This window comes from Sciurus vulgaris (genome assembly GCF_902686455.1).
Source record: "Sciurus vulgaris genome assembly, chromosome: 8".
Taxonomy (NCBI): domain Eukaryota; kingdom Metazoa; phylum Chordata; class Mammalia; order Rodentia; family Sciuridae; genus Sciurus; species Sciurus vulgaris.
Window position 1 is genome coordinate 103,757,466 of NC_136468.1, and position 18,622 is coordinate 103,776,087.

At 39.9% G+C, this 18,622-nt stretch overlaps 1 protein-coding gene and 1 pseudogene across 7 annotated transcripts in view; one reads left to right on the top strand and one right to left on the bottom strand.

The window, feature by feature from the left end:
• HECW1 (HECT, C2 and WW domain containing E3 ubiquitin protein ligase 1) overlaps positions 1-18,622 on the top strand; it is a 422,686-nt gene that overhangs the window by 352,919 nt on the left and 51,145 nt on the right. For all 6 annotated transcript variants that reach the window (XM_079149876.1, XM_079149880.1, XM_079149879.1 and 3 more), the window contains 7 exons: positions 2,779-2,884; positions 3,766-3,862; positions 9,036-9,119; positions 9,503-9,612; positions 16,087-16,207; positions 17,279-17,392; positions 18,190-18,342. In XM_079149876.1, coding sequence (XP_079006002.1) covers positions 2,779-2,884; positions 3,766-3,862; positions 9,036-9,119; positions 9,503-9,612; positions 16,087-16,207; positions 17,279-17,392; positions 18,190-18,342 — 785 coding nt within the window. The remainder of the gene's footprint in view (positions 1-2,778; positions 2,885-3,765; positions 3,863-9,035; positions 9,120-9,502; positions 9,613-16,086; positions 16,208-17,278; positions 17,393-18,189; positions 18,343-18,622) is intronic.
• On the bottom strand, positions 11,859-12,511 carry LOC306667365 (prostaglandin E synthase 3-like; annotated as a pseudogene). Its single transcript has one exon. The product of its transcript is annotated as a prostaglandin E synthase 3-like (transcript).

The window sequence follows — 18,622 nt, forward strand, 5'->3', positions numbered from 1 at the left end:
TGCCTAGAAATTTCTTCTGCCAGATTAAGAAGTTCATCACCTTTAAATTCAGCCTTACAGGCTCCTCGAAAGACTAGGCATGGAACCACCATATGACTCAGCTATACCACTTCTCAGTACTTACCCTGAAGAATGAAAGTCATCCAACTATAATGAATGATACCTGTATACCCAGGTTTATAGCAGCACAATTCACAATAGCCAAACTATGGAACCAGCTTAAATGTTCATTAATGGATGAATGGATAAAGAAATGCAGTATATATACAAGTGGAGTTTTATTCAGCCATTAAGAAACTGAAATTATGTAATTTTAAGGAAAATGGATGGAATTAGAGACCATCATGTTAAGCAAAATAAGTCAAACTCAGAAGGTCAAGTGCCGCATGTTTTCCCTTACATGTGGAAGCTAGAGAGGAAAAAGGAAAACAAAGGTGGGGGTGGATCTCCTAAAACTCAAAGGGAGATCCAGTAGAGAAAAGGGACCGTGGGGTGGGAGGTGGAAAGGGAGGGGGGACATGCTGGGGAGTGATATTGGTCAAATTATATTGTGATATTGTGTGTGTGTACAAATATGTAACACTAAATCCCATCATTACATACAACTATAATCAATAAAAAAATGAGGAAAACAAAATACTTAATTCAGCCTCACAGAAAGTCTCAGGACATGGGGAAAATGCAGACAACTTCTTAACCTGAACATAACATAGATGACCTCCAGTCCTATTTCCTATAGAGTCCTCCTTTTCCTCTGAAACCTCATGAGTCCAGTTTTTACTGTCCACAGTCCTATCAAAATTCTGGTCTTCTCAACTCCAACTGAAACTGCCATCAAGGTCCACCTACAATATTCTAAAGCTTTTCTAGTTTGCATTGTTAAACTTTCCAAAATCCCTCCCACAAACTCCAAAAAACTCCAAAAGTTTCCGACCACAAGGTCATGTTAGTCACAGCCACAACCCCACTTCTTGGTATCAATTTATGTTTTAGTTAGCTTTTCATTGCTGTGACAAAAAGACCTGACAAGAACAATTAAAGGAGGAAACATTGCTTTTGGAGCTCATGGTTTTAGAGGTCTTAGTTTATAAGTGACTGAATCCATTCTTGGGGGCCCAAGATGAAGCAGAACATCACGGAAGAAAAGTGTAGCAACGAAAAGCAGATGGGGACATTGCACCCAGAAGCAGAGACTGATCAACAAGAGTAAAATACATACCCCTAATGACCCACCTCCTCCAGACACACCCTACCTGCCTACATTTATCCCCCCCCCAGTTAATCCCTATTAGGGGATTAATGCATTGATTAAGTTAAGGCTCTCATAAACCAATCATTTCACCTCTAAACTTTCTTGCATTGTCTCACACATAAGCTTTTGGGAAACACCTCATATCTAAACCATAATAGATATAGCAAGTGATGTTTTAAGGAAAGAGGAGAAAATATATAAAAAACAATTAAAGGGAGAGAGAAAGAGGAAGAAAAGGAAATTTGCTCATTAGGGGGAAAAGAAAAGAAAGAGATGGGGCTGGGGAGATAGCTCACTCGGTAGAGTGCTTGCCTTGCAAGCACAAGACCCTGGGTTCGATCCGCAGTACCTCAAACAAAAAAAAAAAAAAAAAAAAAAAAAAAAAACGAAAAAAAAAAAAAAACAAAAAAAATTTTACCCTCAAAAGACAAGGCAAGGAAAAATAAGTACATTTTTAAAATACTAAAAATGAGAAGAAAAAAAAGAAACAAATATGTAGACCTATATCTATATATATATATATATATATCCATGAACCAATTAGCATAGCAAGAACACATACACACAAACACCCAATGGAAAAATAGATTCTTAATGAAAAATGAAGAAATTGTTAACACTGAGTTGATCAAAAGAGTTGACAAGAATGGATGGTCACTGCCTATGCCCAACTGTCCTTCTTTCCATTTCTTTTTGGGCTAAGGTACTGAGAAAGAGAGAGAGAACAAGGACTGGGAGTTGTTAACCCCTTCCTCTTTCAGGGTTGCTCACCAAGGTGCCAAATAGTGGCCTAAGACTGAAGCTGGCTAAAATAACTCTCAGCTTCCCTTCTCACCTATATAAAGTAGGATGGTCTGGGGAGTACTGTTGTAGAGTTTTGTCTGCACAGACCAGATCAATGCAATCCCGGGGTGGGGCTGCAGCAGAGTTCTATGAAGGGAGTTTCAGCAAGTAGGGCTTAGGACTAATCCGGCCTCAGGGGTTTCGTTTGGTGGTGTCTGCTCTGAAGAGAATAGATCAGAATTTGTGAGGATACAAGATACTATACCAAGAGAAGCCAGTACACTAAATGCATAGTAGGCACTCAAGAAAGAAGGTGCTTTGAGTATAGTCGACACTGTTTAAAGAACAAGTCCTTTCCACATCCTATATTAAAATCCAGTGGTCGCCTTGAGAAAAGAAGGGTTGTAAACGTATCTTACTGATAATATGTATCTAGAAGTTATCTCTTTAGCTTATTTTTGATGAGAATGTTTCTTAGTCTATTCAGTACATTAGTTTGATTAATATCCATGACACTTGACACAACCACTTTCTTAAAAACATAATACAGCATATTAACTACTCTACTTAGTCATTTTTAGAAACTTGCTTATTTTTCCATCACTTGGAAGATCGGAACCTTATTATTTTTTTAACTTAGGTGGTGTCAGGATCTTTTACCCCTCATGTTGAAAAATTGGTTTCAAAAGATCATCTGAAAATGATGACAGATATTCAATCTTGCGCTTTTATTTTAAAATTAGGCCTCAGAAGTCTCCAGAAACAGAGGCGCCTCCTTACTGGCCAGGCCAGGACACAGTCTAGTTGCTGCTATTCGAAGCCAACACCAACATGAGTCATTGCCACTGGGTATGTATAATGCTTCTTTGAACCCCTGGCTATCCAATACTTAGCCTTGTTTTTGTCATTATGAATCCTTCACTATCCAAGATTCTATCTTTTCTTTCTGCTCTTTTATGCCACTCACTTGACTTTCACTCCCATCCCCCCTGCCCCTTTTCACTTGTCCTTCTCTCATCCCCTGCCTCTCTCTACTCTCTTCCAGACCCTCACACTCCTTTTCTTTATTCCATTCAATTATTTGTCAACTCTGTCCAGAAAAACATAGTTTAATTGAGGTGGTGGAGTTTATTGTTGCTAGATGCAGCTTTTAATTTATAGCTCTCTTTCCATGTATGTAAGGGGGAAAGTTTGCAGTCTTCATTAGCAACCTCACTACCTCTTTCCAAAACATGTGCCACTTGTATCAAGGAAGATGAGATGAGAGTCCAGATACTGAGTATTTCCATCATCACTACTGGGAAATCAACACATGGCCAGGGGCTTAAGTATCAAGTACTCAGAAAAGCATTTCTTTGAACTCCTAAAGAACCTTTTGCCATAATAACTGTGGCAAAAGGACCAAGAAAAGTTAGAAGGAAGAGAGAACTCCTCTCATGGGAGAGCAGTTTTATTCTCTTCACCTGTTTAAGCAAAGATGAGTTAACACCCAGAAAGCACCTGACATATTATGTATGCTTACTTAGATCTGGTTCACTTTTAGTTTGATCTTTTAAAAATAATAATAATGCTATTATGTCATATTTTTTAAATGCAAGAGCTTACTTTTTTTTATGAGTGCTTCAAATTCCTACCTTAATCCTGGTATCAAGAATGCATTTTCCTGTCATCAGAGAAATTATCCCTGGGCTTCAGACTCAACCACAACTTTGCTTTTTTGTCTGTTTCAGCATATAATGACAAGATTGTGGCATTTCTTCGCCAGCCAAACATTTTTGAAATGCTACAAGAGCGTCAGCCAAGCTTGGCAAGAAATCACTCACTCAGGTAGGGCTCATCCCCATGCCTAGAACTGCAGGTCTTTCTAGACTTTTTTTTTTTTTTTAAGATGGGAAAACACCTCCATGGAGAGAGAGGAAGAGAGCAGAAGCTTGTGACGCATTTTATTCTTGCATTTAAATTATAACCTGAATTCTCAAAATGAAAGGTCCAGTGTTCTGGGAAGTAGCAGAAGCAGATAGAGTCATATTGTCAAGTTACCTATTTAGATGATGCCAAAGTGATTTCCATTGACTTGGAGACAAACACAGAAAGGGAACCAAATAGTTTTCATTAAAGACTACTCATGTGAAACACCATATGAATTATTTTTAGTTTTAAAATAATTTGTTTAGTAGTAAACAAAATTTTGAGTCACTATATTTAAAAACAAACAAACAAACATATGTGTCCTAACAGCTTCAATCCTAGCATCCATTAGAGACATTTCTGAGCAGGTGTCTCTGAAACTGAATTACTTCATTTGGAAAGAATAGCCACCTGGAGTGATAAAAAGAGAAAATATTCCCTGAACATAATCCTGCTTTCTCACCAAAAAATTCAAAATCTCTCTTCTTCAGTTCACTGTTTAACATTTCAAAAACCAGAGATGCATGGGGGTTAAGGGTATGGTCATTTGGAGTTGGAATCCTTACTCCAACTCAGGGTCCCTAATAGAGGCATGCTATTCAATCCTCTGCCCCCAGTCTCATCACTGTCATGAAGTCACAACGTGGGCCCTGTGGAGATGCCTCAGTGAGGATATGCGAAAAGAATTAGACAAGGGACGTGGGAACTCAGTTCATGACTGCCTCTAATTCTTCCCTTCCCATTTGGTGGCCTTTTGAATCTGGCTGGTACCCATAATATTCTACTTTGAGTTCCTCAGTGAATCACTAACACCTCGGAATAACCATTCAAATTCTTGCCAACTCCTCCAGATGGCTTGCTGACTATTCTTTCCCCTCCACTGCCCCCTCATTAACACCTCTTTTCCCTTCAGTTTGCTCCATAAATCAGAACCCCAATCCTCTCTGCTGCCCCTCACCTCAGCTCCTCCCCTTCCTTCCACCTCCACATGTGAATATTAACCTCCATGCATTCTCTCTTCCAGTCCTTTTCTCTTCTCCCTGCTAGGACCCAAATTTGGGTCCTCAACATTTCTCCCCTGGACTTCACAAGGGTTTCTCATAAGATGTCCCCTATCACCCCAAGACAACCAGAGTTACCTTCTGATAGCCCAGATCAAATCATGTTCCTTCTGCCCTCCAAAACAGCTTACAGAGCTCCCCCTGTGGATGAAATGAAGTCACAATTTCTAAGCACAGTGTCTATAGTTCTCAAAGTCTGGCCCTCACCTTACTCTCCATTCATACTGTTTTATCTTCCAAGGGTCTCCACCTGCACCAAACAGGCCACTGCCTTTGTCTTTCCTGGAATAGCTGTTCATTAAGGGCATCTCATCATACACCCCGCCAACACCCTTTTTTTTTTTTTTTTTTTTTTTTTTTTTTTTTTGGTACCAGGGATTGGACTCAGGGGCACTTAACTACTGAGTCACATCCCCAGTCCTTTTTATTTTTTATTTTGAGACAGGGTCTCACAAGTTGCTTAGGGTCTTGCTAAGTTGCTGAGGCTGGCTTTGAACTTACAACCCTCCTGCCTCAGCTTCCTGAGCTTCTGGGGTTACAGGTGTGCACCACCATGCCGGGCCATCTCATCCCCTTTCAAAGACTCAGATCAATTGCAAAATTTCAGTGATCCTGGCAGACTTTAATATTTTTCTTGTCTAGTTTTAATAGCATCCTTTTTGCACCTCTCAGATATTTTTAGATCTCTTGGATTCTGTCATTTATTTGTCTCCCTACATACTGTCAGTGCTTTGGAGCAAGGCTTCATCTTCCTTATCTTTTTATCTGCTCTGTCCCCTCAGAACCTGGTTTTCTACTTTAAGATAGAAAACACTATTTTTTTTTTTTTTTTTTTTTTCTGTTTGTCTGTGCTGGGAATCAAACCTAGGTCCTCACGCACACTCAGGTAGGGAGCAACCACTAAGCTGTGTCCCCAGTCCCTGTTCAACTCTTAATAATACCTGCTTTACTTGGTCATTTGGGCCTCTTTTTCAGGGACCATTCTTTGACTCATAACAATTTAAGGGAATCCTCAAGGGATTCCAAGGGGTTTGTACTACCTGAAGAGGTTCTAATACTTTGCTGTGATGCTCTTGAACATTTTGTTGTTGATTCTACCACTAAACAATGAGTTTACAAGGTACTTTTCAGAGGAATTTGAATTCACCAAAGGCATTAGAGTACCATTTTAATCTTCAGGAAAGTTTTTAAATATATTAATCCCCTGTGTAATAGAGTGGAATATATTTCCAAAGGAAAGGGAACTGTTATTAACATTCCTGTATAATGTCACATTTTTTTTGAAGATTTAAGATATTTTATTAGCAGCTACTGCAAACAGTAAAATAACTCCATTAGATTACCAAGTACAAATTCAACATACAAAAATCAGTAGTTTACATATATTCAAACAAACTTTTGGAATATTTAATAGGAGAAAAGATTTCATATATAACAGTAACAAAAATATATTAATGTTTGTCAATAAAAATGTGAGGCCTATTAAAAATTAAAATACCACTGAAGGCAAAAAAAAAATAGCCTTTCTATAATATCACATTTCAACAAATTTCAAGAACCTTTAAAGGTTTTGAAGCAGTGTGGAGTTATACAATTATGATTCTTCATAGCTGAGTGGACTTAAAATCAGGGCATGTTGGAATTGGAAGAACTTTGGAAATTACCTAGTATGGAAACTAATAACATTTTTAAGTTTATAAAATCCTTTGAGAATCTGATGAAAGCCATTTTCCCATGTAAATCTGTGCATATAATTTCAAGCAATTAATGAACCCTACAGAAACTGTAGACCCTAGTTTGAGAACCCTAGTATCTCAACAGAAACAGCAGGTCCACAGTGACTTTGAGAAAAAGCCCATGAGGCCATGGGATTCCAAAGGTCACAAGAACTTGCTCTTCAGGAAGTTGAGTTCACAGGACCCAGGAAGCCAGACACAAAGTTTCAAAAATTGAAAAGAAAACCTCCTCTCCCCAGGATATTGATGAAACTTCCTCCAGTTCTCAAATGGGGATCATGACCCCTGTTCCACCATTTCTGAGAGAGCCATGAGTCTATGTCTTAGGTCCACAAAACCAGCTGCTGGGTTAGCGGGGGTAAAGGATGTGTTCTCAGAGAACTGTGTTCAGCAGACATAAGTGAATTTAAAAAGCTACACGTGGAGGGGGAGATGGAACCAGAAAACACAGAGATTAATGACATCTTTTATGTTTGAGGAATGCATAGCAGTCCTAATTTATTCATTCTTTCCTGCAACCAGTGCTTTTATTGTGCAACTATCCTGAATTGAGATTGTGCTAGGGTTTATATAAGCAGTAACAAGCAAACCAGACATATTCTCATAGAATCTACAAATTATTCAGACAGGCAGATGATGGACAAGATTTGGATGGTTGTGTTTTTTTTTTTAAGCCAAATATTACAAATAATGTTTTAAGTGCCATGAAGGTTATGATCAGAATTCAGTGAGAGGGTGCAGAAGAAAAGGACTTACAACCTAAATAGAACAGGGAAGACTTTTCCAAATAGGTGATTCTTAAGCTGAAACCTAAATGATGAGGAGTTGTTCCTGAGATGCAAGGTTGGGACATAGTGCATAAGGGCCCTACTGCAGGAAAAGCTTGATGTCAGTGAGAAATGAAAGAAAGGATTTTGGGCTCAGGCGTAGATTGGGTAGGGTAAAAAGACTACGGTGACTTTTGAACAGGGAGATCTTGGCAGTAACTGGAAGGATGTGGGATTTGGATTTGAAGTGCAATTTTATTTGAGAAGCAAAGTTTTCAGCAGGACAGAAATATGATTGTATTTTTAATGACCACTTGGACTGCTCTATGGAGAATAGCTAGACTGGACAAGAGGCATAAGATAGAGCAGGAAGTTATGTCAGAGACAACATATGTAAGATATGATGGTCATGTGGACAATGGAAAACATAGACGGAGAGGAAGGAGCAGCTTGGGCGATATTGTGGAAGCAATAATAATAGGAACTCATGAGCACAGTGTCTCTGTAGAGGTCAACAAGTTACCCTTCCCTTTTTAAAAAATCCCCACACAAAGTGTCAAGTTGATTATATTTTCACCTGAAAATATACAAGTTATGGTAAAGATTTGGATTCACAATGATACAATCTGACAGAGGTACAAATTCTATCTCTAGTATTTTTGAAAGATTTTGTAAAAATCATTCCTGTGTTACCATTGGAAAAAACTGAGTGAAGGATATATGAGATGCCTTCGATTATTTCTTACAATTGCACATGAACTTCAAATTACCTCAAAATAAAAATTGAAACAAAAAGAAATAAGACTAAATAATTTTTTTTAAAAAATCAGTCCTTAAGTTTTCCCAGGTTTCTGCTATATCCCTTCAAGAAAAGCAAAGTGTTCCACTCTTTTGAAGCACACATACAATGAAATGAGTCTTAGGCCTGGATCTGAGTAATATCAGGGAAGCAAATTACAAAGTTAATTTGATCAAAATAAGTGTTACTTATCCATACATTTATTTGAAATTATTTGCCAGGTTGAAGTTGGAGATTGTGAAAAAGGTCACAATAGATGAGCTATAACTAAACAGATGAATTGATTCCTGGACATTGACTGACCAGGGAGACTCTCATCTGTTCTAGAGGCCTGAACCCTCTGTGCCCAGTGTGGTGTTACAAATTTTCCATCATCTACAAGATTTCCCAAGCAACTCCCATTCCTTATCTTCCCATGGCTTCAAATTTGCCATAAGCCCAGATTAGTACTTCAGGGGTGCTTCCTGGTCCAGTTCCCACCCATCTTTGCTCTCTGGGGTCCTGACTTTGCTGTATTCCTCAGACTCTGTGCCAGTGTGAGTCTGAGGAAAAGCTACCCCTTATAGAGCATCCCACGAACCTGCAAGATGAGCTCCTAGTACCACAAAATGCACTGAACATTAGGCCCTGGCTATTCAGCCACATTGCATGGTACAAAAAAAGAAAGGGAAATAAACTTAGCTTAGGTGTTGGTATGTGATTCTCATTCTATTTTCCTCATTACTCTAGGGAGAAAATCCATTATATTCGGACCGAGGGTAATCATGGGCTTGAGAAGTTGTCCTGTGATGCAGATCTAGTTATTTTGCTGAGGTAAGAGTCTGTACCTGCAAGAATTCTAGAAAAGCAGCACTGAGCAGTTCTGCACTACAGCAGAAAAGGGCCAGAATCTGCCCTTTGTTCTAGAAGCATCTAGTGCCTGAGACCAAAGTAGGGTTTTCACACTTATAATTGCTGACCAGTTTACAACTGGGGCACCAAGAACTACAAAAAGTTCTTGATGGAGACTTCATTATGGGATTAGTTAGGGCTTTTAAAAAAACACAAGAGAATCTGCCAGTAAAGTGTGCCTATCGTTTTTACATTACATCTAAATCTAATTGCTTTTGTTGCTTTTTGAGAACTTTAACTGTTGTTACCCAATTAATTCATTTTCTCAGGGAATAAAGAACTAACTTTTTTTTTTAACTTTGCAGCCTCTTTGAAGAAGAGATTATGTCCTATGTCCCCCTGCAGGCTGCCTTCCACCCCGGGTATAGCTTTTCTCCCCGCTGTTCACCCTGTTCCTCACCTCAGAACTCTCCAGGTAACTTGGGTATCAGGCCCAGTATCAACTATGAGCGTTCCTGTATGTTTCCACAAGCTGAAAAGAATTGATGGGCAACTGTATGCATGTCTTTCCTCTTTTGGACTTTCTTAATTTCCTGATCAAAAATTGCACTCTCTGGGTCAGGTGCATAATCCCAGCAGCTTGGGAAGCTGAGGCAGGAGGATCCCAAGTTCAAAGCCAGCCTCAGCAACTTAGCAAACCCCCAAGCAATTTAATGAGACTGTCTCTAAATAAAATATTGAAAAGGGCTGGGGATGTGGCTCAGTGATTAAATGCCCCTGGGTTCAATCCCCAGTACCACCAAAAACAATACATTCTCTAAATTAGGTATTGGCAAACTGCTACCTGTTTTCATAATGCCCCCAACCAAGATTGGGGTTTATATTTTTAAATGGTTGAAAAAAAATTAAACACAGTATTTCAGGACATATGAGGACAATAAGAAATTCAAATTTCAGTACCTATAAATAAAGTTTTATTGGAACCCAGCCATGCTTGTAATTTATGTATTGTCTATGGCAGCTTTCACACTACAGCCGCAGAGATGAGTAATAGCAACAGAAGTCCTGTGGTCTGCAGAGCCTAAAATATTTACTATCTGGCCACTTACAGAACAACTTTGTTTTCCTCCTCTAAATTGCTGTTGCATTCCAAAGGTAGTCTCCAAAAATTTCAAAGGGAAGGCCCTTTCTGAAACAGTCCCCTTATGATTTAGAATTCTATTTGATACCAATTATGGTAACATATTTTCTGGGGACCATTGTTATGTCTCTACAAAGATTCCAAAGGATTTTCTTACACCATGTTTATAATAGTTCCCCCCTGTGTATTCTTTGTGTATAAGAATGAAGCTACTCATAACATAAAAAATATTTGTAGATGTTTTCTGTCCCAAATGGGGGAATAAATGTTGAACTGTTTGGGGGGGGGGGGTTAAAAAAGACATTACCTGGAGCCATCAAGACAATAGGCAGAGGTCAAATCCATACCTCCAGATCAGATCCACTATTGGACATTTCCCCGTTTTAGTCAGCTTTTGCATTGCTGAGACCCAAATACCTGACAAAAACAACTTGGAGATGGAAAAGGTTTCTTTGGCTTGCAGTATCAGGGTTTCAGTTCACAGACAGTTAGTACCATTGCTCTGGACCCAAGGTGAGGCAGCACATAGTGGGGAAAGGCCACAGCAGAGGGAAGCTGCTCAGCTCCTGGCAGTAAGGAAGCAGGGAGGCAGACAGGGGAGAATCCTTCCAGGGCACAACCCAGTGACCCACCTCCTCCAGTCATAACTCACCTGCCTCTAATTACCACCCAGTCATTCAAACGAGAATAAACTGATTAAGTTACAGCTTTACCTCTGAACATTCCTACATTAATACAGGAGTTTTGGGGGGACACCTCATATCCAAACTGGAACACCCCCTTTGAATTTGACTTGCATTATCACATTGTTGTAGGTTTCTATGGTAACCCCAAATTTCCTTTTGTAACTTTATTTTTTTAAGTCTTCCAACAGTGTATTAAAAAGAATATAGACATTTTTAAAAATCCCCACTGTTGTGAACATAAATTGAGGTTTTTCAGCCAGATATAAGCTGAATCTAAATAAATAAATAAATCCAATATTGTATTAACATTTTTTCATTCGTTTGCCATGCTGACAGTGCAAAAACAAATCTGGCCTAAATGTACAGACTCAAGCAACAATGTACAGCTTTCTTCGTCCTCCATGCCGAGAGATGTAAAAGCTTAAGGGCCAAACAATACCAGATGTATTGACTTCAAAAACCATCTAAGTTAAGGGCATTCACTAGTTTTAGCTAAGGTACATCTGGAACACTAGCAAATAATCACTTACATACAATACTATGCAGTAAATATTTTGAAAAATGAACTTTAAACAAAATCCTGCAGGGTACACCAGAGGAAAGGTAACCAATTTGTTTAAGATGTCAGCCAATTTGTTTCAGCCACTTTGAGTCCATGTAAACCTAAGTTTTCTTTCCCTAAGCTAAGAGCTTCCTATCATGTCAGTGATTATAGTATGAAGTAAAAGAGACTTAGGTGAAATGTTTTTTACTTATCACAACCACTGCATCAATTGCCTAGGGCCTCAGCAGCTTCATGGAAGTCGGGGAAATGTCCATGCATAAGGATAATGTCTTAACTGACTTAAATTTGCCCTAGACAGTGGTACATTGTCAACCCTTAGTGAAACCTTAAAAAAAAAAAAAAAAAAAAAAAAAGTTGAAAAATGGGTTAAAGGAGGCAAATACAGCATCTGCCTTTAGAACTATCAGTTCAGGAATTTTCTCAGCTATGAAATCTTGTGGAAAAGTAATTGTCTTTCTCAAAATCCAGGCGACGACAATATTCCTTACTCCAGATCTGGCATTTTTTCATCATCACTGTCTTGTGAATCATCATCTGCACCATCTACTTCTGGTAAATCTACATCCTCATCACCACCCATGTTGTTCATCATGTCAGAGAAATGACCAAAATTAGACATGTCTTCATCTGAATCATCTTCCCAGTCTTTCCAATTATTGAAGCCCACACTAAGCCAATGAAGCTTTGCCCTTTCTTTTGTTAACCTAGGCCATGATTGGCCAGACTCTTCTTTTCGTCAACAACATAAAATTGATCTGTCCGTTCTTTCATGCTTGGAATCATTTGGATCAATACAGTGAAAAAGATCGATTTCATTTAAATGTTTACAATTATCCCTTCCTCCAAGACATCTGAAAGTAAGTTCGGATTTTTCAAAATTGGCATTAACATCTTTACTGTCTTCAACACAAAATTCAATGAAGACATAGTCCCTTCCACGGTGCCACCTTGTAGAAGCAGGCTGCATTGTGAACCAGGCAGGGGGACAGGCGAAGAGGTGGGCAGGCCTCACAGGTGGCTGCTGCTGGGGAGTCGGTTCCTCCCCAATCGCGGCCTCCAGCGCTCCGCTTAGGGGAAGGCGGCAGCGGGCTAGATCCCCAAAATGCACCCTTGGAGTGAGCAACTCCTCCACCCGGGAAGGAGAGGGAAGTGTAGGAAAAGGGGCGGCTCCAGGACGGAGACTCTCCTTTACTAATTTTAAAACCATAGGAACTGTCTATCGCACAACTCCAGGAGTCAGGGTCCAAATTCGTTTTTTGAAGACAGTGGGAAAATGCAAAAGCAAATAAAATTTAGCAGTGTGTTCTCTCTCTTGGAAGGAAGTCTCCAAAGCCGGAATATCTTTTAGTATGGCTTTTCCAAGTTGTGCTATTCAGAACTCTCTCTCAAAGTAGTTTTGCCTGTTGCTAAAATCTATCTTGAAGACAGTAGCTCCTTGTTGACACTGCCACCAAACAAGTGCACCATTGACTGCCTTATGAAATGCCCAGGCTTGCTCCCTCTGACATACCACGTAACTGAGATCCCTTTGCCTGGGGAAAAAGAGGTCCAGGAGCTTTGTTAGAGTCGACATCAGGACAAATATTTCCAGTGTGCCAGGGTGACCTATTTGAGGGGAACAGTCTTCCATTTGGGGGAGCTGTTAATCTGCATGATGATCTGACATATCTACACTTTGGTTTAAAAACCTTTGGCCACATAGCAGGATTTTAACATTATTACCGGAGAGACCATATTGCAAAAAGAAAAATAAGAGAATAAAGAGTTATTTGCTAAATGAGAATTACTTTGAGGTTTTAAAAAGGTATCAACTTTGCTGATAAAGACATTACTGATGCCATGAATTCAAGTAATCGTTTGATTCTTTTTCTTCAAACTACTTAATTTTTTTGTTCTCCAGCCTTGACCATGTGGTCCTAGATTATGCAACCCAAATATTTTTGTATTGAATTTTGAAATTTCCATTATCTAACCCTTTTTGAAATTTACCTGAGTGTTGAAGAAATAGAGAACTATAGAAGTTTATGTCAAAGTACTTTGCGAAGCATACATCTTTAGAACAATGAGTAGAAGTGATCACGGACAGTGGCAGTACCAAGAGTAGTAAAAAGTCATGCTATAAAATATACTATAATCTGCTGGACAAAATTATACTTGCACTTGTAGACTTGTGATCTGGTGCTCTCTATCATGAAGGCTGACATTTCACCAAGCCTACCTTTTCTGGTTAAATGGTGGCTGTTGGTTTCCTCACAGCCCAGGTGTTTTGCAGTCTGGACTTCCTTGACTGCAGTGACCTACTCTTCCTCCACCTCAGCCATTTGTTCCCACAGTCATGCTCCTAACCTTGTTATCCCTGAAGTTGCCAATCCAAGCACCCTCTTCCTTCCAACATGTCTATTCAGCTTCTCTCCTGTTGCCATACATTGGCTTCACCAGGATCACCAGTTCATGGGGTTCTCTCCTTTCCATCCAGCATAGATTCTGTGGTTTCTTGTTTTAGTAACATCCTTGCCAATGCTCTGAACTCCACTGGCCCTCTTCATTTTATCTGCATCCTCTGGCAGAGCTCCACTTTTAGATAAGCCTTCCTGTCTCCCTATGCACGCCTGCGTCAGGCACTCTTGAACAGTTAACCTGACAGAGCAAATAGCTAATCATCTCTCACCTCACATGGACCTTGAACACCCAAAAGAAAACCCTAGCTTCTTTCTTTGGGCTTCTCTATTACTATTTCAGACATTTCTACTCCCCTTATCCTTCCAGTTTACTCCACTGAAAAAGAAAAGCCCTCCAACAAAAATTTCCACAAATGCCTGCTAGCAAACTTACCTGTCTCCTAAACCTACACACATCTTATCCTTCTTCATGCCTATACATGAGAAGAGGTGTCTTTGCTGAGGTCACCAGGACCTCTGGTCACCCAAGCCAATGTGTAAGTCTCAGCCTCCTCCCTGATCTTTGAGCAGCTATTACTATTAATAACCACTCTTCCCCTAAGTTGCCTCCTCAGGTAGCTTCAGAGACCGAACTCATGATCTTCCCCCACAAATTTGTTCTTTCTCCACTGTTTGCCATCTTAGTGAAGGTCACCAAAGTTCATTCCATTCCAGCACATGAGATCCACCTCACTACTCACATCCAATACTTCGTCTCATAAATACATCTCCAACCAGTCCACCTCTCAACATCTCAACATCTCCACTGCACCGATCCAGTTCAATGTGCGCTCTGTAAGTCCACCTGGTTCTCTCCAGTTTTTTCTCTCTACAGCAGGAAGATTGATGTTTTCATAACTCAAGTCACATCATACCAGCCCCCCCGTAATGCCTTTCTGTCACATTTAGCATAAAACAAAACTGTTTAAAAAGTGTACCTATCTAGTATGATGTGGCTCCCTCCCACCTCTCAAGCCTTCTTTCTGCATCAGATTGGTTCTCAAACCCTTTACAACAAGCCAGAACCCCACTTTCCATTCTGCCACAGGAGCTTTGCATATGCTAGTCCTCTTCCTGCACTGTTCTTCTCCCAACTCATTTATTTCCTTAGTCAAAGGGAGACTTTTCTGACTCGTTCAATCTAATGCAGGCCTACTTATTCTTAAGTTCTTTCCCAGGGAACTCTTTCTGGACTTGGCCAGTATGTTCTGTGTTTTCAAAGAACAGTGTTCCTTTCCTTCATGGATAGCAATCATCTCAAACTGTAATTACATACTCATTCCTGTGAGTTTACTGACATAAGCCTTCTCTAGATTATAAGCTTAGTACCCGGAATATAGAAAGTAACTAATAAATAGTTGTTAAATGGGTGAACGCTGATTTTGATCATCTGTAAAACTTGGAATAAAAATGTTACTTTTGCCATTTCCCTTGTCATTAAAAGGTGCATAATGGTAGGAAAGCTTTTTAATGATACAAAAACTCATCTAGGGCTGGGGATATAGCTCAGTTGGTAGAGTGCTTGCCTCACAAGTACAAAGCCCTGGGTTCAATCCCCAGCACTGCAAAAAATAAAAAATTTTTTTTTAAAAACTCATCTATATAGAATCAGTGAATCATCCTTGTTATTGTTTTTTGTTCTTGTGATGCAGGGTAACTAATATAAATTCCTAAATGCTCTGGGCCCTAGGGAATAGGTATGTTTCTTTTAATATCGATATCAGTGTAGAAGCATGACAAACACACACATCAAGTCCTATCACCAAGTTCTAGTTTCAATCACTTCTTGTAGAACTTAAATTTTACTTTAATTCGATTTATGTTAATCGTTTCAGATTATCTATGTACAGTTCAGCCAAGATAATGCTCATCAGGGTACAACTTGAAATAATTGAAGTGAAAGACACAACTATGTATTCTGCAGAAGTCATTTTTCTCTTTACCATTTTTGTTTATTATGAAAGTAGCTGAGAGACTGTTGGAAATGAAGGGAACTCCTCAGAGAGGAGGCCGCAAGGTCGCAGGGCTGTGTCTCTGATGGGTTCTTCTCTGCCATCGCTCTGCATGCTTGTTGTTAGATAGACAGTCTGACCCACGGCCTGTGTGTGTCTCTCTGCAGGTTTACAGAGAGCCAGTGCAAGAGCCCCTTCACCATACCGGAGAGACTTTGAGGCCAAGCTCCGCAATTTCTACCGGAAACTAGAAGCCAAAGGATTTGGTCAGGGTCCAGGGAAAATTAAGTGAGTACTCCAGTGCTTGGCACTGAATTCCAATGGCAGGCTTTTCTAACCCTTTATCCCTTAGATCTTGGCAATTTTCTTTTTAGATAGGATACCCTGGTGCCATAGCAATTATGGTTTGAAGGGAGGAGGAAGGAAGTTAAAAAGTTAGAAAGAAAAAAGAAAGAAATTTAAGAAATCGGAAGGGAGGCAGGAAGGGGAAGAGGAAAGAGAAGGAGAAGGAAAAGAGTAGGAGAAAGAAACAGAACAGTAGATTTCAGACAAAGGCATATGTGACATCAATAATAGACCTTATCAGAAAGCAAAGAATCTTGAACTAAATTTTTTTAAAAAATTATTTCCCTCTTATTTAGTCTTGGAGCAAAATTTAACTCATTAGTCAAATTCATGGACTCTTCATAACTTTGCAATTGAAGTCTAAGTAAAATGATTTTTTTTTCCTTCCTTTTGGGTTTACTATTTTCATCTTGGAAAACTAAGCCCACACTTAAGCACCCAGTTTAAGAGATCTCTTAGTTTAAGAGACATCCTAATACTAGCCAGGCATGGAGGCTGAGGCAGGAGGATCACAAGGTCAAAGCCAGCCTCAGCAAAAGTGGACCCTAAGCAACTCAGGAAGATCCTATCTCTATATAAAATACTAGGGTTGAGGCTGTGGCTCAGTGGACAAGTGCCGCTGAGTTCAATCCCTGTACCCAAAAAAAAAAAAAAAAAAAAAAGACATCCTAGGAATTATGAATTATGTTTTAAAAAAGAATGTCTTTTCCCCTGGGCTGGGAATTGAGCCCAGGACCTCACACATGCTAGGTAAGTGCCCTACCACTAAGCCATATCCCTAGTCCAGAAAGATAAAGTGGTTCCATTTTCCACACCCAATAGTAAGTGTACATGTTTTCCTTGTCTACCTGTTTTGAGAAGCGTCAGGTTCATTAATGAACAGTTCCTACCCTTTCCCTTCTCATTGGAGAGGCACAGGGGTGAGACCGTAAACCTGATCTTACAACTCACAGACAACACATCTGGCATCCCAACTTCAGAGCCACCCCTCACACAACCACTTCTCCTTCTCAGGCTCATTATTCGTCGGGACCACTTGCTGGAGGGAACCTTCAATCAAGTGATGGCCTATTCCCGGAAGGAGCTCCAGAGAAACAAGCTCTATGTCACCTTTGTTGGAGAGGAGGGGTGAGGAACCAGGAGTTTCATGCAGACACCTCGATATGGGCAACCAGAGCCCCAGGATCAGGGTGATTTCCCTCAAGAAAGAGCAGGATGGCTCTAAGCCTATCCTGAGGTGATTCAGGTCATGCACCCCCAGGAGGACTTTCTTCAGATGTTGCCAAGCTTCAGGCTTCATGTGCCTCAAAAACTAAGATTATTGACATGGCCTAGAGTCTGAGCTCACATGGGCAAGGTATAACCCATAAATATATTCCGAAACCACTGGGTCTTTACTTTGTAAGTTGTGTACTCTTCTGAGTAATCAAAAAAACCCTTCTAGAGTGCACATACATAACTACACGGCAGACTTTTCATGTATTTTTGTGGAAATCACTGAAGAGTGGAGGGTAAGCCCACCTTGGAGGGCACATCAGAATTCACGTTGAAGTTTTTCTCATTCATTCATCTATGTACACACACACACTGTTACACAAAATTCTTTCAGACCTCCCACCACAAAAGCCTTTTTTATAATGGGTCAGCTGTGTGTTTTATCCTTTAGGTATTACACAATTAGAAATACAGTTAAGGACCATTGCCATAAGAGTTAACTCATGAATATCTGGTTCGGAAGCACCCCCAAACCAATTAGTGCATCCTCCTTAACTACCATTTATTAATACTTCCACTGTAAAGAGCAGAGACTGATCTCTGCTTTCCCCAGCCTTGCTCCAAAAGAACCTACTAGAATCTGGGATAAGAGACTGTCCCTCCACTTCCAGACACAAAATGAGCTTCCTGGACCTGTGCTTCCTTTGCAGCCTGGACTACAGTGGTCCTTCTCGAGAGTTCTTCTTCCTTTTGTCTCAGGAGCTCTTCAACCCTTACTACGGACTCTTTGAGTACTCTGCAAATGATACGTATACGGTGCAGATCAGCCCCATGTCTGCGTTTGTAGAAAACCACCTTGAATGGTAAGGTCTATATTTTCACTTCATTGTGTTTGAACATTCTTATCTTTCTTAGTCAGAAGTCAACAGCATTTCTCTGATTTTAGGAGGGGCAAGATTTTAGGAGGGGCAAGGAGAGTAGGTAGATAGCAGAGGCCTGGGTTCAAGAATCCAGATGATATGATAAATCCCTGAAGACATTGATAATATAACAACTACAAACTGATGCAAGATAGAATAATTGCCTAACTGAGAATACACTAAACAAGAGGATATAGGTCACGAATATTGAAAATTTTACTAA